Source organism: Mycteria americana, chromosome 10, assembly GCF_035582795.1.
Source record: "Mycteria americana isolate JAX WOST 10 ecotype Jacksonville Zoo and Gardens chromosome 10, USCA_MyAme_1.0, whole genome shotgun sequence".
Lineage (NCBI taxonomy): Eukaryota > Metazoa > Chordata > Aves > Ciconiiformes > Ciconiidae > Mycteria > Mycteria americana.
Window position 1 is genome coordinate 3,396,566 of NC_134374.1, and position 19,078 is coordinate 3,415,643.

General features: G+C 39.9%; 1 protein-coding gene across 3 annotated transcripts in view; it reads left to right on the forward strand.

Annotated features, from left to right (window-relative positions):
• Nucleotides 1-19,078, forward strand: part of AFF2 (ALF transcription elongation factor 2) — a 345,448-nt gene that overhangs the window by 84,624 nt on the left and 241,746 nt on the right. For all 3 annotated transcript variants that reach the window (XM_075513358.1, XM_075513356.1, XM_075513357.1), the window contains exons 2-3: nucleotides 6,506-6,626; nucleotides 13,845-14,735. In XM_075513358.1, the coding sequence (XP_075369473.1) occupies nucleotides 6,506-6,626; nucleotides 13,845-14,735 (1,012 nt within the window). The remainder of the gene's footprint in view (nucleotides 1-6,505; nucleotides 6,627-13,844; nucleotides 14,736-19,078) is intronic.

Below are 19,078 nucleotides of genomic sequence, written 5' to 3' on the forward strand. Positions count from 1 at the left end.
TTCTTCATATCACAGTGACTACTCCTTCAAACTTGTCTGGTCTGACTTTCCTTCTACTCTTTCTCCTGTCTTTAAGGCTCTTGTCTGCCTTGCCTAGTCTTCTGCGCTTTGGGAGACTACTTCTGTAGCTTTAGTTAGCACATCTTTGAAGATAAACCCCAAATGCTAGGTCTCAGCCTTTAGCTGTTGGGCTTATTTCTTCAGCTTTCCTTTAACTCTTCCCTCTAACCTCTTGCTCTGTTGCAGTCTGTTCTAAAAGGTTTTTTCTTTTCCCTCCAGATCTTTTGCACCACATCCTCTCACTTTCACCACAGATGATTGCACTGTCCTTTCCAATGCCCCAAATTTTATACTTCTTCTAGTTCTCCTTTTTGTAGACAGTGCATATGTGACTTCCATCTCTTACCACTAGATCCACATTTTTAGCTTCCAGTCCAAAACCGACATGTATGCCTGTTATCTTTTGCCTTGACATAACCTCCTCCTGCCTCAGCCACCTTCTCCCCTTCTCCATGCTCTGCTTGATCCAGACTGTCCCCGCAGCCATCGTGCGCCACAGTGGGTGTGAAGGGTGCAGCTCCATGGGCCTTGCTGACACTCTGCGGATTCATACAGGCTGAGCACCTGGCCTGTCACGGTGCCTCAGCTCACCACTGTCCCTTAGGGTGTCCGTAGCTAAGAAGAATGACAAATGGATGTATGCCGGTCTGATTTTAAAGGATTAAGTATCGAATGCTGTTATTTTGAAATGCATTGGTTAATGCATTATGGTTACTGTTCTTTCTGCCATATCCAGCACGCTGGTAATTTGTAGATCAGTGGTCTCATGTGCTCTTGTAGCATTCTTACTGCTCACCATTCTTGATCTTCTCAGATTTATGTACAGATTTCCCCATTCAAATTCAATTATTAATCTAATAAGTGGTAACAAAACAATAAAGCTCATGTATTTAAACTACATTGTCATGTAATAGCTGTTTCTAGGGAACTGGCCCTCTTGGATACAGCGAGTATCATGGCCTGCAGCTGTTCTCTTCTAAATCTCTTTTTTTAAAATGTTTGCAAAACATCTTTCTTTAATAGTAAGACCAGTTGTTCTCTGGATACCCAGCCCCTTGAGCTGGAAGACAGGGGCGGGGAGTAGAATGAAGCCCCCATAATCCAAGGGGAAATGGTTAGCGACCTGCTACACCACTTAGACACACACAAGTCTGTAGGGCTGGATGGGATCCACCCAAGGGTACTGAGCGAGCTGGCAGAAGTGCTCACCAAGCTGCTTTCAATCCTTTGTCAGCAGTCCTGCTTAACCGGGGAGGTCCCAGTTGACTGGAGGTTAGCAAATGTGATGCCCATCTACAAGAAGGTCTGGAAAGAGGATCCGGGGAACTACAGGCCTGTCAGTCTGACCTCTGTGCTGGGGAAGGTTATGGAGTAGATCATCTTGACTGCCATCACGCGGCACGTACAGGACAACCAGGTGATCAGGCCCAGTCAGCATGGGTTTATGAAAGGCAGGTCCTGCTTGACTAACCTGATCTCCTTCTACGACAAGGTGACCCACTTAGTGGATGAGGGAAAGGCTGTGGATATTGTCTACCTAGACTTTAGTAAAGCCTTTGACACTGTTTCCCACAGCATTCTGCTGGAGAAACTGGCTGCTCATGGCTTGGACAGGTGTACTCTTCGCTGGGTAAAGAACTGGCTGGATGGCTGAGCCCAAAGAGTGGTGGTGAATGGAGTTAAATGCACTTGGTGGCCAGTCACAAGTGGTGTTCCCCAGGGCTCAGTATTGGGGCCAGTTCTGTTTAATATCTTTATCAATGATCTGGACGAGGGGGTCAAGTGCAGTAAGTTTACCCTCAGTAAGTTTGCAGACGACACCAAGTTGTGTGGGAGTGTTGATCTGCTTGAGGGTAGGAAGACTCTACAGAGGGACCTGGACAGGCTGGATCGATGGGCCGAGGCCAATTGTATGAGGTTCAACATGGCTTAGTGCTGGGTCCTGCACTTGGGCCACAGCAACCCCATGCAACGCTACAGGCTTGGGGAAGAGTGGCTGGAAAGCTGTCTGGTGGAAAAGGACCTGGGGGTGTTGGTTGACAGCTGGCTGAACATAAGCCAGCAGTGTGCCCAGGTGGCCAAGAAGGCCAATAGCATCCTGGCTTGTATCAAAAATAGTGTGGCCAGCAGGACTAGGGAAGTGACCGTGCCCCTGTACTCGGCACTGGTGAGGCCGCACCTCGAATTCTGTGTTCAGTTTTGGTCCCCTCACTACAAGAGAGACATTGAGGTGCTGGAGCGTGTCCAGAGAAGGGCAACGAAGCTGGTGAAGGGTCTAGAGCACAAGTCATATGAGGAGCAGCTGAGGGAACTGGGGTTGTTTAGCCTGGGAAGAAGGAGGCTCAGGGGACACCTTATCGCTCTCTACAACTACCTGAAAGGAGGTTGTAGAGAGGTGGGTGTTGGTCTCTTCTCCCAAGTAACAAGTGATAGGACAAAAGGAAATGGCCTCAAGTTGCGTCAGGAGAGGTTTAGGAAATTAGGATATTGGGAAAAATTTATTCACTGAAAGGGTTGTCAAGCATTGGAACAGGCTGCCCAGGGAAGTGGTTGAGTCACCATCCCTGGAGGTATTTAAAAGACCTGTAGATGTGGTGCTTAGGGACATGGTTTAGTGGTGGACTTGGCAGTGCTAGGTTAACGGTTGGACTCAATGATCTTAAAGGTCTTTTCCAACCTAAATGATTTGATGATTCTATGATTCAAAAGTCTGTATTTGTGATTTCCTACTCTCCTGGCTTTAGAGGAGTCATGAGGTATTTCTCATACTGAGACAGACTGAACTCTGGTGTTCCTCATGGTATCTGACTATAGTTTTCACTGACACCCTCACCACTAATCACATATCTTTATTTCACAGAACATTAGTTAAGCTAAATATTAAACATAAGTCCTGGAGATTGCATTGTGGCCACACTGAGTTTCTGGAGAGCATCCCATTAGGTTCTCAGTGCACTGCAGCCTTAAGATCTAAGAAGCATCCCTCTTTGGATTACAAAGGAACCCAAATAAGTTGTTACGCTAATATGTGTATGATCTTATAATATTTGACTTTCCGTAGCCACAGTCAGTGCCCTGTCAACCATTGCCATAGCAAAAGTACATTTGCAGAGAAATAAGCCAAGTAATTGACCTGACAGGATGAGCAACCACTTCCTTTTGAACAGATACTTTGTACACTTAAGGCTGGGATGTGACTGTGTGAGTGGAATGTTCAAAATGAACCTTTGATTTTTTAGGGGTTTGGTTTTTTTTTTCTCACAAGAGACTATATGAGAGAGAGAGACTTGGATTGATGCAAAGGTAGTGAATTGATGCAATTCACTTAGGGCTTTGCTTGTGTTGTAAAAAGGGTGCTTACATTTTGGTAGTCTGTAAACATCATTGGGATCCAGGGCCCGAGATGCGCCTTTGTGCTCACCTCTTGGGCGCATGGAATAGGTATCTTTCATAAACACATGCACTAAAAGAGAAATACTTCAGTATGTTGTGTTTGAAAATACTGGCTTTTTTCAACCTCTTGCTGTTAACATTGTAAATACTGTCTTAGCTTAAGTTAATGTCTTTTAAAGTGATTATGCCATTTTGAATTACTGCTTTTTTCATCATTTTTGAATTTGTGGTTTTGTAATGTGTCACAAAACGTATCTAAATAGTCTTAGAGCCTTTGCTGCTTTTTCTCAGATAGGATATGGCATGGTTCCCTAAATACTTTGAATGCTGGAGACCAGAGCCAGCTTTTAGATGACAAAGTGCTGGAACCTCACATGAAGTGTGAGATCTGTTCTGTGCTGTAATCTGTGATTCTGTGATCTGTGTGTTGAGTGGCCAGATTCAGTTTGATTTGAATGGGCCCAGGATTTCACCCTGAAACTCCAGGCCAAGGTTGCCATTGGGAAGCTGTAAAATGCAGCTCTAACTTTCATGAATAATTCTTTCTGAAGTGAATGCTGGCAGTGCCTGGGATAGGACTGCTCCCATAAGCAAAGGTTACTTATGCGGGATATAAAATCCTGCTTACGCTAGATCCACTCTGCTGGCATCAAGTCTGGGCTCATAACTTCATAATAATCTGATCTTGCTGCAAGAGTCACACAATCTGAGGGTCAAACTGCCAAAGAAATCCCTGGAAAGATCTCCCATGAGGGGGTGAATACAGTGTGTTCCTACTGCTCCCGGGCTGGATTATTCCTGGGCTAAACCAGCCCCCTACTCCAGGGTTGTGGGGAGAGTTGGAGTCAACCTTATCCTCATCTTCGTGTACCAATTTGGGAAACAGTTTGTACTCACTCATTCCCATACCTGTGGGTTTTAATCTTGATTTAGGACATGAAAGGAAGGGAGACTCATGCCCCCCTTCAACGTTTAGCGAACAGGTCACTTGTAGTTTGCAGTATTGCGTGAGCAATATGATCACATATAGTATAGTAAAGTGACTGTTGCTTACAACAGTTTCCCTTCCGTCTCCCTCAGGAAACCAGCAAATAGTACTATAGCTTCTGCAAAAATACCAAAAATGGTTATAACAATGTTCTGCAGCTTGATATTGGTGCCAGTGACGTCACTACATCAGGAGGTGTTATAAATAAATAAATAAAATGTGGCATCTTTTCAACCTTCTAACTTGTAAAAGGAAAATATGGATGGAAATCATTCAGCTCAGCCTATGTAGGTGGCTTTGCATTCTGTTTACAAGCCATACTCAAGCCTCATTCAATCCAAGCCTGAGTGATCTTGAATTGCTTAAACCAATTATTAATTAATATTTTTTATTTAGGGATCTCATTGTGGCATTAGTCTTTCTTTTTTTCTTTCCTTCCCTGTACAAAAACAAGAATATGAGTGTAAGGATACATGGAGTCATCAGGCAACAGACATATGCTTTCCTGTGCTCTCTGCAGGGCTTGCAGGTTCAAACACAACCTGCCTGAATCATAAGAACTTTAATTGAGTAGATAAAGAGGTCCTCATAATTATAAACTGCAGTAGGTATAACAAGAGGCTAAATACATAGCTGTGGTTTTAATTAGCTGGTGCTTCAAATTAGTAATTGTGGTTTCACTCAGAAATCAGTGACTTTATACACTGTTAAAGCCTCATCACTGTGCAGTTCATTCCTCATTATATCTCTCGGTGTGAAGCTTTCAATACAACATCATGCTGAGCTAAAAAGGCAAAAGTTGTAGATATTTGGTTATCTTCCAAGTGCAGTGGAGCTCTATGGAGATTTAATTCATTCTTGCCAGAGATAGGATAATTAACTGCTCTTTGTCACATATGTAATATGTAAGTTTGTACGTATGCATTTGTACGTAGAGGGTGTGCATGGATGTGTACATACGTGTCCAGAATCTATCAGGGAAATACTGCTTACAACAGATAACACCAGTGCGTATACTGAATCTGCTATTCAAATTGTCATCTGGAATTTGGTAGCTAATTAACTGACACAAAGCAGAGCCAAAAGCCTCATAACAAATCAAATATGGGTTGAAAGCACAGAAGTGTCCCTTAATGCTTGTCACATGAGAGGTTGTCAGTGCAAGTTGAAGCACGCATCTTTTCCTTTTCTTTTTCCTTTCCTACTTTTCCCCCTCCTTCAGGGTTTTAATTATATCTTTTCCCTCAGAGGAGCAGGCGGTAGTTTGCAAAGCCAAGAGACCAAAGTACTTCAGTGCTATTCAGGGGAGAAGTGAATGTGCTCTCTCAGCTTGTCATCTAGGTCTGGCAGGTGCACAAAGTAAGCTGACATACCGATAAGTGTCACTCGCCATTGCTACACTGAGGCGCTAGATCCTTTTCGGTTTGTTTGTTTGTGTGTAGAATTATCTGACACTGGAATCAACTATTCTAAAGTCTCTTCTGGGAGCCTGCTACAAAAACACTTTTAAGAACACCCTTGACATCCACAATGAAGCCATACATAAATTCTAACAAGTACGTGGGACAGAATTAGGTGGTCTAAATGACATGAGGCTGAACTGGAGCATTGGGATGGATGGAGACGAGTGTTACACAGTTAAATGGATTTGAAGAAGTTGCTGTGCTTCTTTGAGTTCATGTTTGCTTTCTCTGCACAGACATATCCTTTGTGGGCACGTGTGTGCATTCGTGTGTGTGCGCATGTATTTTACAGGCTGTTCATACAAATGCATCAAAATGTATTTTATTCTTCTGCATAATGCTCTGTTAATTTGAAAAGAACATTTTTGTCTGTTTTCATTTTAGAAGTGTACTGACTGTCCTATTGCCCAATTTCATATAGTATTCTGATTCCAAATTTACATTTGGGAAAATTATTCAGTGGCTGCTTCTTTCTCTCAGAATTGTCCTCAGGAGTTGCATTCTTTCTGATGTTTTGCTGCTCTTACTGATAGTAATGAACATGTAACTAAATTACAGGGAAAATAATATGTGGTCTTTTTTTGTCTTTTCTCTTGTTCAGTCACTATGAGCAAGACCGGAGTGCACTTAAGCGGAAAGAATGGGAGAGAAGAAACCAGGAAGTCCAGCAAGATGAAGATCTCTTTGCTTCAGGTTTTAACCTCTTTGGGGAACCCTACAAGGTAAATTGCGTAATGTTATGCTTTACATTTTCAGAATGACTTTTATCTGAATGCATTTTACAAATACAAATAAAGCTTTTCATCACCTGTAAGGAATGAGCATGTCGCATCTGCCTTGGTACTTATACTCTCGAATACACTGATTATCCAAATCAGCATATGGCAGCAGAGCAAACTGAATGCTCTGCCCAGCATTGCATGCTAGCATTGACAGAATTGGGAGTTTTGGTTACCGTCCAGTTAAAGATTTCTTCCTCTAAACACACAGCAAAGTCCTGCAATAGAAGTATGCGCAGCTGATATCTCTACAAGTGGGTTCGTACCTACAAAGCTAGCACTTAGTCCTTTTATTTTTAAGAAGAAAATATACCTGAGTTGTTAAAACCCATGTTCTCTCTATAGATAATGAATCCATAAGCTTTCTTGTGCAATCATAACCATCCAAAGAAGTCTTTTGGGAGACTGTCTGAATCTTTGGGGAGCGTAACAAGTGTATGAAAGGGACTTATGACAAGTCTTATTCTCTCTAAGGAGCTTTGCTGCCTGAGATTTTCATCACCAAGGGATGTCCCCCTTTATGATTTCTGCTGCTTTGATTTTCAGTAAGACATTCCCTGAAGAATTCATCAGAATGTAAATTTCCATATCTTTTTCTCCGCCCAATCAGTGACATCCATTGAAAGGCCACCACTTCATCTTTCCATTTTACATTGTTAGCAGCTGTAGGGAGGATGAGGGCTCTTTGCAAATCACCTGAAAAGGAGGAGGAAAGACTGGCATTATTATGAAATGGTGTCTAATAATTATAGATGGGGAGAGTGTGATGGATACACTTGACTCCTAGCTGTACTTTGGTTCAGGCTGACTAAGGAGCAACAGGCCTCAGGTCCTTGGGGTGAACTTGCGAGCTGGAAAGCCCCTGGCTTACATACAAGGGAGTGAAGGTGTCTTGAAAAATATTTTGAAAGGTGGTTTCGAAACCCAAAAGTGCAAGATAACCAAAGTACAGAATAAGATACCAGGGCTAAAACGAAGACGCCTATCTGGTCTGTAAGTATTGACTAGCAGCCGACTACTTCACCCTATAAATATTACTATCAGGATGGGCCCAATTTGAGCTCTCCCTGAATTGCAGCTGGACTGCATGCCAGGTGACTCTCCCCTTGAGCAGGGACACCTCTCAAGGTAAGAGATTCCTTACCTGAGACTGAGAGATCCTTCCTTACCCAAGGCAGAGAGATCCCTTACCCACGACAGATCCTCGATAAGTGACTGATAGCATGCTGAATTAATCCTATGAATCATTACTAATCCATGTAGCTACACAATATTATTGTAAATATTGTATGGATAATTCCATTAGACATAAACCACTGACCAAGTCTGAGCCTAAGGTTGGACCTAGCCGCACCTAGGCTCCAAAAGGAGTTTAGAAAGCAAGGGGATCCACTCTGAACCTCATGACTCAATGGGAGGGTCCTCCTTACTCTTTGCATCTCCAGTCTCTGTGTGAATCATTTCAACTTGATTCTAACTCAATTTTCCTTTGTATGTTTCTTCCATGCAGTAATTAATAAGGTGAACCTTGCCATTAAACTTATTGGACCTTGTCAAATTATTATTTTATTTCAATAAAACATATTGCTGCTTCTGTCTTCTGAGTGAGGTGCATTCCACTCATCTGTGACAGACTTATTCAGCCAAATAAGGACTATGCACTAGGACAGTTTGTTTGTGGGGTATTTTTGTTTTGTTTTTATAAAAATCTAATCAATGCAATATTTCTGCATTGGACCACATTTTAGCACCTTTATTTATGGGAATAATAACTTACTATGAACTGATTTTGTTGAGACTTCCTGCAGGTCGTGCAAATGTTTTTGTTCATGTAAGTGGTCATTTGGATTTCAGTAGGTAGACCAATAAGCAAATCATTGCAAAATTTTCTGTCAGGAACTAAAAACACCCCCTCCCCCCCATATCTATTGTACCATAAGAATGATAATATCTGATTTTACATCTGTTTAGTGTGCATGTATTTGCACCAAGCATATGTGTTGTCAAAAACCAAACAACTAAAAAGCAAAAATTATCCTGGTGATTATCCTGAGCAAAAATTTTTTTTTAAATTGCTTTTCATCTGCTTGGCAGAGAAGTTTGTCAGATCTGTGGGAGTGAGCAAAACATAATGTATTACTATCCTAAAAAAGCATTGTAATTATAAATTGCAAAAGATATAAATTAAGAGGAAATTGCATGCAAAAATAGTTGCAACTGTCTTAAATTTGCAAAACAGAGAACTAAGTCTGAATAGGAAAGCTAGGTCTTGCCTACATTTTACACTATAGGGAAAAAAAAAGAACAAAGTGATAGACTGGTATTTCCATTGTAAGTTCTGCATTGCTAAGAACCAGCCACAGTACAGTTTCCTAGGAATTACTGAAAGCTGGATCTAACTCTTAGTGGATATGTAGTGACTTGTATTCTTAAGCAAGTGCAAAACTAAATTCAGGGTTTTGTTATGTTTATTCTAAAATAAAATGAAGAGGCTATGAGGTGAGAACAAATGTGCTGCACATTCAGTTTGAATTCCTTGCCATTTTGAGGTGAACAGATGTTTCTGTGTGGATGAGATTCAAGGCCTGGTGCACACAACAAGCTGCACCCATCTTATCTCTTCTGGTTGCTCTCAGTGGGAGCAGAATGAGATAAAACACTGCCCAGCAAAGTCAACTGTTGTGGCCTGTGATGAGCACAAGGTCCATGTCCTCAGCTGGGCTAGCTCTACTAACGAGCATCAGCTCAAGGGATGGCTGGTATGTTTCTGAAAGATCTGGGTGTGGGAGGTAAGATGGAGACTACAGTGACAAAGGGAAGGTTGGGAATATCAGGTCTCAGGAAACAGAAAACATCTCTTTTCCTTTCTTTTATTCCCATACCTAGTGCCCTTACTTGCTTATCATTCCTTCCTCATTTGCTTCAACAGTAACCCAGGGAAGGTACTGTTGGGGTAGGGAATACCACCACTGCTGTTTTGATGTTTTAAAGACTGAACAACTGGCAGCTGTTTTAAGACCACTCTAAAATTGGGGATATTAAAACTTGGTCAAAGAAAGGAAGCTACATTTTCTTATGGAGCTTACTGCCATTGTGTATCACAAGATGTGTGGAGTATCTGCCTCCATCTATCATCTCTTTGTTCACGCTGTTAGAGCATGTTTCTTTCTATCTCTCTGTCAAATAAAATGTAGGTGATCACTATAGTTTCGGACAAGTGCATGTTTCTACATTGATTCTTTGTAGTATGTGTATGTGTATACATACATGAAAAGAGATATTTATTTCTGTGGGTGTATAAAATACATTTGTACACACTTATTAAAAGATAAAAGTGTTCTTTTGAAGCTCTGCTCTCTCATGTGGGGAAACTACACCTTTGACGATGTGATGACATCCAGCATTATTTTGGGAAGGTTGGGCATCAAGGATTGTGTTGCCCTTTAATGCAAGTTACCGAGCACGTGGGTTGCAGGTCTTGTCTTCAAACTGTGGTGCAACCTGCTAATGCTTGATTTTGCAGAAGTGATCAGAGAAGAGCCTACAGCGGTATGACAACAGATATTTGAAAAAGCAGTGTCAGAGTTTTCCTGAGAGAAGCTGCAATTTTACTACTGAATTGTTGATACCTTTTAATGTTTTGAATTAGTAAAGAGTTTCAGAGATGAGTATTTTAGAGAAAACAGTAGGAGTATTTTTGTTACCTTTCAAAGGAATTGCCTCAGAAGAGTTCAGCTTGAGAAAGAGAACCCAATGGGCAGCATTTCCATTGGGGAGGTTTTGGGGAATGTTAAATTATTTCTTTTTCAGGTAAAGCCCCTCCACGCTATTCAAGCTTAGCATAAAAAAAGATCTCAGCTTCTAATCCATGGAGGTTAGTTTAAATATGAGGCATGAGAAAGTGAATGAATTATGAAACCTCAAGTTTCATACAAATTTTCACAAAACCCTTGTAAATTGGGCCTGTAAGTTTGAGTGCATTAGTTCTTTTCTTTGTAAAACCATAATGCAATAGCTAGCTAGCAAATTAGTCTTCCAATAGGATTCTATTACAGATCTTTTTTGAAAGCAATAGAAGCAAATGTAGGAAGGTGTACATTTCCTAAATTAACAAGAGCCTAGAATGAGGGGGAACGCTACTAGCCATGAGTCACAAACCAGACGTATAATTTATGCCTTGGAATACTCAGAAAATGCTGCATTTCCTTGATAGTGGCAAAATTGTGATTCAACATGCTGTTCAGAAAATAAGATGTACAGAGGTTTCCTTTAAGAAATCAGCCAATTATCCAGAATGTGAAGGTAGAAATTGTCCCCAATCTGGAAGTAACAAAGAGCAACCAGAAATTATGACTGGATTTTGTGTCTGTCTTGCTGGCATCCAGGCTTGTCAAGAATCCTCTGCTTCTCACGAGCCTTGAATTTGTTGAGGAAATAAAATAAAAAGTTTGATGTTATGCTTTATGTCTTAAATGCAAGTCATACGCTGCACTACACACCTGAGCTCATTCAGGTTGTGATGCACAAGTCTGGTCTTAGTTGTGTGTGCTCTAGTTTTATTTAAGCATAAGCCAAATTACCACTCACATTCACTATGTGTTTTTGCTTCGCAGACTGGTCCAAAGGCCATTGAAGAAAGTAATAATCCTTCCATTGACTTCCATAACTATTGGATATGAGCTTTAGTGCACTTAAAATATGCTAAGGATGTCTAAATTAATTTAATCTCCATGCTTTTCAGGAAATATATTTTTTATTAATGCTCCCAATAAATGACTACAAATAATAATACCTAACATTTATACAGTGTCTTTTATCCCCAGGATGTGAACATTCTGCGTAAAACAGAGTTAATATCAAACAAAATTATATTTATCATTAAGTGACACATAAAAGAAAGTTGAGAGAATCAGATACCTCCAACACAGAAATTATTGAAAAGCTCTACATTCAAATTAAAATATTGATTCCCTCTCTGAAGATCTAGACAAGAGCTGTTCAATGTGCTGTGATGTTGAAATGTTACAGTGATGATATGTTGTCAGTACTTTTTCTTTTTTTTTAATTTTTTGCTTTGTGGAAAGTACGCTAAATGCACCCTGGAAGTGTAGCTGAACCAGAGGTAAAGGTTGGTGGTCAGCTTTTTTCGATACTTGGTTGTTTCCCATGTGCTATCCCATAAGGAGTTAAAGTGTTTGGGGAAGGAGGAAACAGAACAAGTATGTAAGTGTTTAGACTTTGCATCATAATTCCTGCTGGGCCCTTAAGCACAATGGAATCTCCTTGTTTTAAATCTGGGGGTTGAAGAGAGCGCCTGGTTTTGGCTGCTGCCCAAACACCTCATTGTGCAACTCAGTTGAAGGAGACTGCTCATATACAAAGAGCTTATTCTTGGCTTAGCTAGAATATAATTTTTGCCACTAAAATGACCAACCTAGGGATTTAGTGAATAAAAGTGATTCGTGGTTCTCCACAACTGGGATTATTAACTGTGTCAGTTAGGAGCACTGGCAAAATGTATATAGATGAGAACAACATTGAACAGTTAATTTTTAAATCACTGCCTCAGTGCAGTGGTAATATATGTTACAGTCCCTGAGAATGAGCAAAAGGAAATTTGCATTTATTATCTTCTTTTTCAGCATTCTTTATGGCATGTGCAGTACTAAGGAAAAAAAAAATATTTTTCTGCAATATTCTTCTCATCTCCTGACTAGTTCAGCAGTGGGTAATACAAGCAGATATTTCAGAAGAAATCCATGCATGGATTTTTTTCATCACTCAAACTTCTGCTTAATACTTGAGGAAAATGGGATCAGTGGCATAGTAGGATCCCTCGTCAAGGAATGAAGTGTGACACACTCTAACCAAGCACAAGCTCATAGTGCTGCCTTTCCCCATCTTTATGGCCTGGTGTTAAGGTGTCTTTGGACTGTGGCACGACTTGCTGTATGGAGTGGAAAAAAAACCCAAACATATGTAAAAGTATAGTTGGCTGTATCCTGAAGTATCTTACATACACTGCAACTTCGTCATTTAATTCCAGACTGTAGAAGTTAACCATGTGCTTGAACAGGAACTATAGTTTTGCTTTGTTTTTATCCTTTGAGTCTTGTAAAGTAATAAGCATGGGGAATAAGATGTTTTAGTTCTCTGCTGGTCGTTTCAATGGAACATAAAGGTCAGTAAAAAGGCTGGTACTTTGGGTCTCTGTGGGGTGAGTTAGAACAGGAAGAGAGAGAAATTAACTGCATATTAATTATAGCTTCCAGCTTATTTGTCCAGCTTTTTACAAGTGAAAGGGAAAGGAAAAAGAACCAAAAAACCCCACTTCATGCTTCAAAAGAAAAAGTGTAATAGCAGTGAAACACAGATGAGTCAGTATTTATTTAATAATTACTGGAATTCAAAGAAAAGCACAAATCACAAATACAGCCAGCCCGCAGACAACGGAAGAATCCCGATACTTATGAATGTGGCAATCATGTCTATTTATGTTCTGTAAGAAAATATTTTTGAATGATCTTTTATTTGAAGCTACTGTAGCATTTGAGTGGGTAGAAGCTTTTTCTTTTCTAGATTCAGATGGTAGATACCTCAGGTCAAACCGAACCCTCTATAGAAAAGTAATTGGCGTTACACTGGAGTGAAGAGTTTGGCGCTATATGTTTATTACAGACTACCCAGCTTCTATTTATGGCAGGACTATGGGTCAAGGGGCTGATAGAGCAATAACATACTTAAATAAACTGTGTGATTGCAATTCAAATGCTCAGTAGCCAGTAATTGCACGTTCCTGTTTTGCACGATATGAAAAGTACAAGCCCAACATCTCTGACATAAAACTAGCCTATTTTGCTCCTAACATCCATAACTGATGCAATTTAAACACTTCTCTGAGATCATATTTAAGAAAATGGGAAGCAGTGTACAAGTGTTACTCATGCAAGCCTGTTTCAAGAGATTCTTTGAACACAGTTATTGATAGGTTTTTCTTACATAACATATGCAAAATGTAATTGAAATTAAATTAAATGTCAGCATGACACCGTTAAACAGCTAACATTTGCCATCTTCTAAGACAACTATTCTGAGCAGTAACTTTGTAATCAGGAATTTACTCACCCTTTTCCTTTTTTTTTTTTTTTCTTAATATTTTAGACAAATAAAGGCGATGCACTTGCAAACCGTGTCCAGAACACATTGGGAAATTATGATGAGATGAAGGACCTGTTAACCAACCATTCTAACCAGAGCCACCTTGTAGGAATCCCAAAGAATTCTGTCCCACAGACACCCATTGACAAAAATGAACAGAACTTTTTCCCAGAACCAAGAAACAGGATGATCCCATCTCATCAGATCAGTGGCCACTCATCGACATCAATGCCTCCACCTTCTTCATTGTCATCTAATTCTACTTTGCTACACAGTCACCAGAGCAGCAGAAAGTCGAGGACAGACTGGCCACGTGGTGGTCACAACTCTAGTGGGGCCCAGCCAAGCCAATCCAGTAGTCAGCAGAGTCGGACAAAGCATAGTTCTTCTCATGACCAGCCACAGGGCAGGTATGAAGATCTCTATAATTGTCAGAGTGAGCAGCACAAAAGTGGAGGAACCGAGGAAGCAAATTCTATCGCAGCATCTTCACATTCGAGGAGGCATACTCATTCAAAGTCAGCAGCTGGAGAACATACTTACAAAGAAAACAGTCATTCGAAGTCACCCACAGAGCTTGAGTTTGTAGGTCATGGTCCTGGATCTCCACTTCCTTCCACATCTTTGTTATCTGCGAACAATGGTCTTTCCACCCAGAATTTCCCACCAGGACTTCACTGTAAAAACAGCATGGTCCAGCAAAAGCCTACAGCCTATGTCAGGCCTATGGACGGCCAGGACCAGGTACCCAATGACTCACCTGAACTGAAACCTCCGATAGAAATTGAGAGTGGTTATGGAAATCAGTCCTTTGGAACACTGCTGGAAGGAAAAGTGAATGCACCTAGTTCGAAGAACAAAGTACCAAAGCTCAACATTCCTCCTGTTACTGAAGTAAGTAGTTTAAAATACCATCTCTCTTGTACCACTTTAGTATTTCATGCACTGAATGTTTTCGTCTGGAAATATGCAGTTCCACTTCCTGGAATTATGGTCTAAAACATTCCTTTTTTTCTAGAATGTGCATGACTACTTTTGGCAAAGTTTGTTGTGATAGTCCCAGTAGCAATATTTAATGAAGTTTTAAAAGCACAGTTTGGAATACTAACATTGCTTGTTTCCAATTAATATTAAAAGACTAGATCTCTGTTGGATGTAATACATTTATACCAGCTAGAATTCTGGACAGAGAACTCTAGTATCTCCATTCATCTGCAGTTTTCACTCTTCTTGTATTTTCAGTTAGGAGCTAGTTTGATAGAAAGATTGCTGTTTTAAAATCTAAGGAAAAATGGCAGTGTTCAAATTTCAGTGGTACTAAATAGTTCTACCAGTAAGGAGTTTATTTGCAGAGTTTGCTAAATTCCCATTGCTTTTAATGGAATTAATGTGGCTTAAGTTCTGAGTAACGCTTATGAAAATGTGTCCCATTAAAGCTTTTATGCATTTTGAAGAGCTCTTAATATTGGGATTCAGTCCCCATCTCTGCTACCAACAGTTCAAGCTGTTGAATTTTGTACTGCTGGTCAGTACAGTGGTCCTGTGAGGAACATTTTAGTTGGTTCATATTTGTGTCCGTTCCAAGCACAGATGTATAATAAGGATACCAATTGAACTATTTATACTCCGTGTACTTTTTCTCTTATTCTGAGTTTCTCTAAAGCAGTAACCTTTGCAAGGTAGGTTTATAGTGTACGTATGAGCAGAATTGCAATATGGGTTTTTCATAGCTTTCTGTTTTCCCCAAAATATTTCCCTGCTTGGTAATATTTTTATGCTAGGAATGAGGAGCGATGCATTCTTAAACCACTTTATTGCAAAAGGTCAGCTTTTTCTATTGGAATAATTGTTTCAAGCCAATAATTTGTTTGACTATTTAAAAACTTGATGTTATTTATTAACATTCCAGGCAGCAACAAAGACTGATGTGTTTTGCAGTAGAGCTTGGAATAATTTTCTGGGAACTGCATCTGAAAACAGTAAAAGGCCTATTTATATCAAGTGGAAGCTGAGGGTTGCTTGCAGATGGTGTTTTATTAGAAAATGTATTTGTTAATAAACGTAGCTTTGTACAAGATTACTTTACAGATGTTTCTGTTTATTTTTACCTTAGGTTAAAAATCTGCTGATGTAGATGGCTTCATAGTCTGTTGCGATTTGTCGCTAGCATTGTTTGGCAAGTAAATAATTGCATGCAAAGGGAATAATGGTGTTGCAAAAGCAAATACATTTTTTCACTTTTGCCATCTATTAACACTATGAGTCAATAGAGGCACTTTAAAGTGCAGCATTAATACAAAGTATTTTTGGAAACAGAATGTACCTTTTGCAACTTGTATCAACTATTAAGAATGCATTTTTTCTTCCTTTAATTTTTGAGTGAAATCCTGGCACTGTTGAAATCAATTGAGTTGTTAGCAATGTTTTTTGGGTGCAGGATTTCACCCACAGTCTTTTTGCGTAGCTCTAAGAACCTCTGATGTGAACTGTTGTTCTTGGAAAGATTCCTAGTCGCACAGATGAAAAATTACATTGTGAATTTGTTGCTCTAGCTGCTTTAGTTTATATCCTGTGTAGTGAAAAGTATAGGTGTATAATTAATTTCATTTATGATCAAATGAATGGTAAACTTTAGGCACTTTGGAAGTGAATGCAGATAATAATCTTAAAACAGTCTGTGTTATAAGAGCGAACAATAATTTTAAGAGGGAAAGAAAACCCAAACCTGTGTTAAGGTGACAAATAACTTTCCTTTCCAATACAGAACTTATGACAATAGCGAGACTGATGGATCTTTTACAGGCAAATCTCCTCCTGAGTTTGGAGGGTTGAATTTTTTCGCCTATGTCAGGACTGTGAACTTTGGCCCTCTGTGTTTTTCCACAGATGTGTATCCTGAATTTGATTTACCCTGCATTCAGCAATAAAACTCCTTCCAATCCAACATTATAGATAACTGGTTTAGTTTAAGCTTAATCAGAACTGACAGTGCACACCTGTGAAACCCATAACCTTTTCAGAATGACTGCAGCGAGTGGCTCTGTTGTAATCTTTATACAATTGATGTGGAGGCTTATGATCCTTTGGTGGTGCTTATCAATTTATGAACCTTCCCTAGCCACCTTTAGCTGTAGTGATCTGCTTGAAACAATTTTGCTCCTGCTCCATGGGTTTCCATCCTAACACTGTTCCAGGTGGTGGTGGTGATCTTCTTCAAACTAGCAGTAGGAGAGTTACTTTTTTGGGGCATTTCTCCATAATTTGTTCTGTGTCTCTCCTGGATCTTTGAGTCCATTTTTTCAAGTTGCTGAGTGTATGCATAGAGATTGCACACAAAATGTTTTTCAGTGATTTCTCTCAAAATTTTGCATGCCTTTAAGATGAGGAATTCTGTGAAGAAATAAAATTCCTAGGTGATGGTCCTGCAATAATGGCATCTATTAAAATGTGCAAAGTTGGAAAAGAAAAAGACAGGTTTTGCTATCTTAAGGAGGGGGAGGGGAATAAGTAACCAAATATGTGAACAAGCAGATTTAAAAGATGAGTTCAGACTGATGTGGAAATATGGTCTCATTTATCATGGCTTAATGGAATAGGATGTTGAGTGCCCTGGAAGCATTCTGCCATGTGTAAGGAAGTGATCAATTTTATAACATAATTTGTGTCACTTGAGGTGTTGCTCTAAGAATCTTTGCTCGTTCGCTGGGCCCAATTCTGCCCTCAGAGATGCCCATCCATCTTTCAGCTCCTCTGGCATGGACAACATTGTTAATGCCTTGCTGCTGGCATGACTCCACTGTGCAATGGATTGTGGTTTAGTGATTTCTGAGCTTGTAGAGATTCATGGTAAGTTCACACAGACTTACCAGACTGAGTCAGGATGTAGTGTTAGCAGCACTTATGCACCCATGGACTAATCCTTGCCTCTGAATAGATGCTGTTGTGTGATTTCCAGACCTTGACTCGCCCACACAGAGCTAGTTCAGACCTGTGTGCACCATGCATGGGCATTTCTGGTAGAGAAATAGGAACAGCAGAGGCTCTGTAGACTTTTAGTTATGTCCTGTAAGGATTTCTTTATGATTTTGTGATCCTTTTGATTTCTTTTACCTTTCTCCTTCGTTTTACTTATCAGTATTGTTTTCTAAGGGAGAAGGTTAAAGATTTATGGTTTGGTGCCTTGAGCAAAACCCAATGTAACCACTAGCACCCGGGCTTGGCAGCCTCTGAGATTCAGAAATTGTGAACCAGACCTTTCAGAACTGGGAGGCCGTAAGGCCATTGTGTGACTTCAGGGGGACATGCAGAAATGCACCAGATATCATGACACAGAATTTATAACAATGGCACTGGAGCTGAAACGGATAGAAAAATTTATAGAAAGCCTTAACCTGTAAACATTATCTCCTGTTCCTTTCTTATTAACTTTCATCTCTTTAGTCTGTATTTACATACATGCTTGCATACACATACATATTAATTCTGAGCTTGCATTTAACATTTGGTAAATCGTGCAAGCCCGGGACATTGCAAAGTACTTTTGTATTTTGTAGAATTCCACCTATTTAAATTCTATGATGGCAGGTGATTGTTACTTACCACTCAAAGAGGACTGCATAGTTAAATCCTATGCATTTCTTAAAAAAGGGTAGAGGTTAGAGACCACAATAACAACTGATCCTCTCTCTGCTGCATTAAAATCCAGAATCTTGATACATGTATGTATATTTAAACCTCTAGGAATCAGATGCTTACAAATTAATTCAAATTGGCTAACTCAGCAGGAGATAGCTGAAAGAAAGCCTGTACTTTTCAGGTTGGGCTCGAACACAAATTACTGAGAGTACTGAGTAAAACAAAAGGTTTTAAGGTCTGTGGGAACATCAGAAGATGCGTTCCTGGAAAATCTTATGCTCAGTTCTCCAGAACAATGCATGGATTTCCAATAAATGTTTAGGGGTGGGAAATCAAGGGCAATTGAGATCATGTTTGATTCTCAAGGCAGAGTTTTTAAATCTCACTGCAAAATTGGCCTCATGTTCCTACAAAGTAGCAAATGCTTGTATACAAAATTTTCCCAAAAACACAAAGCTAGGAACAAATCCAAAAGACCTACAACATCTATGTCACCACCCACTTAAGTAATAAAAAATGGAGAACTTGTATTTTCACTTTACTTCTCGGAAAATATTTTGACAGGTTCAGTATACTGCAAAGTGATAAGCTTCTGTTATGTG